Raw genomic sequence first — 4,941 nt, 5'->3', positions numbered from 1 at the left:
CGTCCCTGCTCTGCGGCTGGCAGGAATTTAATAGTTCTACATAGTCCATCTCCAGCTCTCGTTCCATGGCAGCGAAACGGCGGAGGTCTTCTCCCAGTCCAATAGATCTCGGGCCCTGTATCATCTCACCTCGGTAATGAAAGATAGCCCAGTACCGTGACTCTGCTGGACTGCCGAAGTCGACATCCTCCACTAAGGCTTTCCACAACAGGCCAGGGCTTGTGTAGTTCTCCCCCTCTGGCTGGATGCCCTCTGCCCTCCACGTCTCTGGCTGGACAGTGCACCACCACAGTGACCGGTATGAGGCGTCCAGGCTCAGTTCCCTTTCCACGAGGTGCTCGAGTTGTCTTACCCGCTGCCCTCCAGGTTGGTCTCCCAGAAGTGGCATCCGCCAGGCCATTTGTTCCTCCAACTGGTATGCGACACCAGGAAGGCGCTGCTGCCGTTGATACTGGACTTCCTCCAGGGCATCGTACCATAATTCTTTCCGGGCATTATCTCTCCATTCTAATTCACTCTCTTCCTCAGGTGTGTGTGTTGCCCAGGGGTCTACGAACCCCATTTTCCCAAATCTTTGTGTAGACAGGGACGCTGTAGGCACACTAGCGTCGCCCTCAATTTGTAAATCCAAACGTACTGTGTCTCCGAGCTGCTTTACCTCGCACTAGGACACCATCCCACCGCTGCCACCAATGTAACGGATCACCTGGCACCCCGACTAGGTACCTCCGTTAATGGATGCTCCTAGCACTTCCTGAGGACTCCAAGCACTCTGGCAGACACCACAATCACCGAATCCGAGAAACCTTTAAATTCTCCCAAGCATATGAATGCTGTAGACCATTGAATAGGAACCATACGAATAGGCTTGTACTCCTAGCAGTCAACTGGAACAGCATGCAATAAATACTTCCCCCAATAATGAGACGACACATCACTTTGAGGGTAAAACAGGAACTCTGGACTGGCTCATCCAGCCTGGCTTTTATTTCCAACTCACACATACAGGCCACACCCAGGGGGAGGCATAAAAGAACCAATGACATAGATGTTACCTCCCACACATCCCCTCCCCTTAGTGTGACACATAATCCCATTATGCATACAGTGTAAAATATACTTTTACACAACTTTCATAACTTTAAAACCATACATCACATTCACATAAAAATACATATCCACAATCAATCCATTCAGGGGAACAACATATTAAAAAATGGCATGAATCCGACCAGGGGTTCAAAAGTTACTAAAAGTATATTTTGTTCCTTTCTGGCTGGCAGAAAAACATCCCCACAATGCACCCTGGTTTCCTCCCTTCTGCCCTGGAGTTAATTGGAGAAGTAATCCAATTACCCAGGACTAAAGGCAGACTCCATTAACCACATGGTTGCAAAACGACATAAAACACTTTAAAATACATAAAGTCACATTTACACATAACACACAGACATTTCACCTATCCCCAGATAGCTGGGATCTGCACGCACAAAACTACCAAATAGCGCGCAGATCCTACTCACACAGTACAATTGCCATGGAGCTAAAGTCTTTCCCATAGTCTTTCATTATATGGATAGGCTCCATGGTATGGCTATCTGGGGTATCACATTCCCATAAAGTCTGGTCCATAGTCCAAAGGCAAGAGGCGGGCAATCAGCCCCCTCCAAGGACACGTGGCGAGGTCGGTTTCGCCACACAGATGTTAGAGTCTGATACGAGACCAAGCTCAGTGAAAGAGGAAGGTTTTTGTACGGCTCTGTATCACTGTGAGAGGGAAGCTGTAACCCTGCTGACAGTAATAATCTGCTGCATCTTCTGCTAACACTGCACTGATTGTTAAAGTGTAACTGGTTCCAGACCCACTGCCACTGAACCGGGCTGGGATCCCAGGCTGTCTGTTGCTTACATAATAGATAAGAAGCTTTGGAGGTTGTCCTGGTTTCTGTTGGTACCAGGCTAGCCAGCTGTCTATATCAGTACTAGATGTACATGTCATGGTGACAGTTTCTCCTGGTGACACAGTAACTGACTTTGGAGTTTGAGTCATCACAATCTGTCCATAGGATCCTGAGAATAAAAAAATGAATGAAAATAATTCATGTTAAATTCTTTTATTTTTAAATATTTCGTTTTGATAGTTAAATATATCACAAAATATGACACAATGTCCAGAGATCAACAAACTATATATTTAGTGTTTCTTACTACATACTGTCCATTAACAGATGTAACATTTATGGTAAGTGTATCATGTATTTCCATTCACACATGGATATGTTCATTGTAAAATATAAATAATAAAATTGTATTCATTACTTCTTATCAGTTTATACCAGACTCTATCTCTCACCATGAATCCAGATGATGAATATAGTCAGCAAACAGCTGTGTGAAATCATCCTGATCCCTGCTCACTGGGCTGATACAGATCACTGAACCACTGACTGCAGAATGGGCCATTTATACCATCACAGAGCAGAAGGAAATGCCCCCACGTGGCAGGATTTACATGGGTGATATATGGAAATCAGCTCCTTTCAGACAGAATACAATATATTAATAACATACATAGCAATACAATGTGCAGTAACAATATACAGTGAGTTTGTTTCATATAAACTATTTTACTGAATCCATCATGGAATTTTCCTGTACCAGTTATTAGCTTGAATGAAGAATATGTGGGTTTAATTAATCTGTCACTTAGTCTATTCTTTTTCTCAACATTTTTTTTAGATTCTCAGTTATTTTTATTTTTTTTATGTTAGTTTCTCGTTTAAGTCAATTGATCCATTGGAGGTGAATCTACATACTAAGGATCCCCAGTAATTCATGATCCTCATTAGACATTATTATTAATAATAATAATGATGATAATAATAATAATAATAATAAAACTATCCCAAATGTTTTAGAATTCTTTTACTTTGGTTTTCCTACTGCTTTCACTGGAAGGGCAGCAACGCCGGAGCCTAACCAGGCACCTACTACAGCTCAACAGAGACCAGAGTTAGCTGGGCCCCCTCAGACAAGACAGCCGGGCAGGGCACAAAACAGTGCAGCAAGGCCTGGCCTCTCTGGGCACCTCCAAAGGCCACAGCCGGACAGGCCACATATCCTGGCACAGCACAGCTCTTACTCACCCTGGCACTCACAAGCACTGCAACCACCACCACCGCATTCCTCGTTTGACTCTGCTCCAACTACCAAGCGAGACCTAAAAATACTCTTAACAGACATATACAAACTCCTGTCAGCTGACTCAGTCCTCCTCAAGACTGAACTACGCACAGTCATGGAAAAGGTGAGAGCCACAGAAGAAGAAGTGGTGACAGTCCACGCTCACATAAACACGATGGGAGACTCTATTAAAGAAATCCAGCAACAACAAACGTATCTGTCACTCAAACTGACAGCCATGGAAGACCAGCAACACTGCTCGCACATAAAAATTAGGGGCATCCCAATGGCGGTATCAGCCGAAGAACTGCCACACTACATCAAGCGCCTTCTAACCAAAGTACTACCCCATGCAGTGGTGAAGAGAATTGCTATTGATGGGGTACACCGGCTTCCTGGTTCTCCTCACTTAAAGACCCCAACAACCAGAGATGTCATCCTCAGATGTGTCACAGTGCAAGACAAGCTACACATAATGGCAGGTTTGGAAGGCAAAACACTGTTGAGATTCAAGAACTCCTCACTAACGTTCTTCCAAGACCTATCGAAAGCCACCCTCCTGTGGTGCAAATCTTATGGTCTGCTCACAACACAGCTACGATCAGCAGGCATAGCCTACAGGTGGGACGGTAATGAGACTCTAGAAGTAACCCATGATGGAACTATCCATGCTGTAACCTCTGTAGAGGGAGCTTCTCCCCTCCTTGCCACCCTGGGACTGCCTAACTCAATAGGCACACCACAGGGGAACCCTCATATGGTGGCATGGGACCCCGGGAGCACTATCCTGTTTGAACCAAAAGGCAGCGGGTCACAGCACCCTGTGCTATGAGCGGCATTGACTGATACCACAAGTTTTGCTAACTTAACCATTGCTTACCTATCATTTTGGGTTCCTACTGTTTATTTAATATTTTGTTTCTCATTATATATATGTTTTTCCACCACAGGTCAATGTTTCATTCACCCTATCTCATAGGGAGTCCAAGCTTTCCCACTCATTAAGTGCCCAACCTCTTGGCATCCGAAACACCACACCTTACCCCCACCCTGCCACACACTTGGTTAGGGGCAAATAAGCTAGATGCATCACTCACACAAATACGCTTCACTCCACTAAAGCATACAGACACCCTAAACCAGCACAGCACAAAGAGACAAACCACAAGACATCGTTCTAACGCAATCCTGATACTTTACAACTTGTCCAACATCTTAACGCTCACAAGGAGCACTAATCCCACCAGAACCACTAAATACATGCGCTGCCTCAGTACACCATGCCTCATCCCAAACCTAAGGGTACACAACACATCTAGACACCTCTGTATCGATCAGAGTGTATTGTTTAACATGTGAATGTTGTTCCTGAACCTGTTATTGCTTGACTCAAAATATGGTGCAAAACGACTTTGTATCTGTATCTTAAAGGACCACTATAGGCACCCAGACCACTTCAGCTTAATGAAATGGTCTGGGTGCCAGGTCCAGCTAGGTTTAACCCTTTTATCTATAAACATAGCAGTTTCAGAGAAACTGCTATGTTTATATTTGGGTTATCCAGCTTCTAGTTGCTGTCTCATTGACAGCCGCTAGAGGGCTTCCGCGTTTCTCACTGTGAAAATCACAGTGAGAAGACGCCAGTGTCCACAGGAAAGCATTGTAAATGCTTTCCTATGAGACTGGCTGAATGCACGCGCGGCTCCTGCCGCGCATGCGCATTCAGCCGAGGAGGAGGAGAGGAGGCGGAGAGGAGGA

The 4,941-nt window shown here is 45.0% G+C and overlaps 1 gene segment (V, D, J or C); it reads right to left on the bottom strand.

Annotated features, from left to right (window-relative positions):
* Positions 1-1,726: 1,726 nt before the first annotated feature.
* LOC134614150 (Ig kappa chain V region 3381-like) lies at positions 1,727-2,566 on the bottom strand. The segment is given in 2 exon segments: positions 1,727-2,070; positions 2,354-2,566. Coding segments are annotated over 2 exon segments (390 nt in total).
* Positions 2,567-4,941: the final 2,375 nt, after the last annotated feature.

This window comes from Pelobates fuscus, chromosome 6 (assembly GCF_036172605.1).
Source record: "Pelobates fuscus isolate aPelFus1 chromosome 6, aPelFus1.pri, whole genome shotgun sequence".
Taxonomy (NCBI): Eukaryota; Metazoa; Chordata; class Amphibia; order Anura; family Pelobatidae; genus Pelobates; species Pelobates fuscus.
The sequence above is the reverse complement of the archived record's forward strand: the minus strand, read 5'-3'. Positions and strand labels throughout refer to the sequence as shown.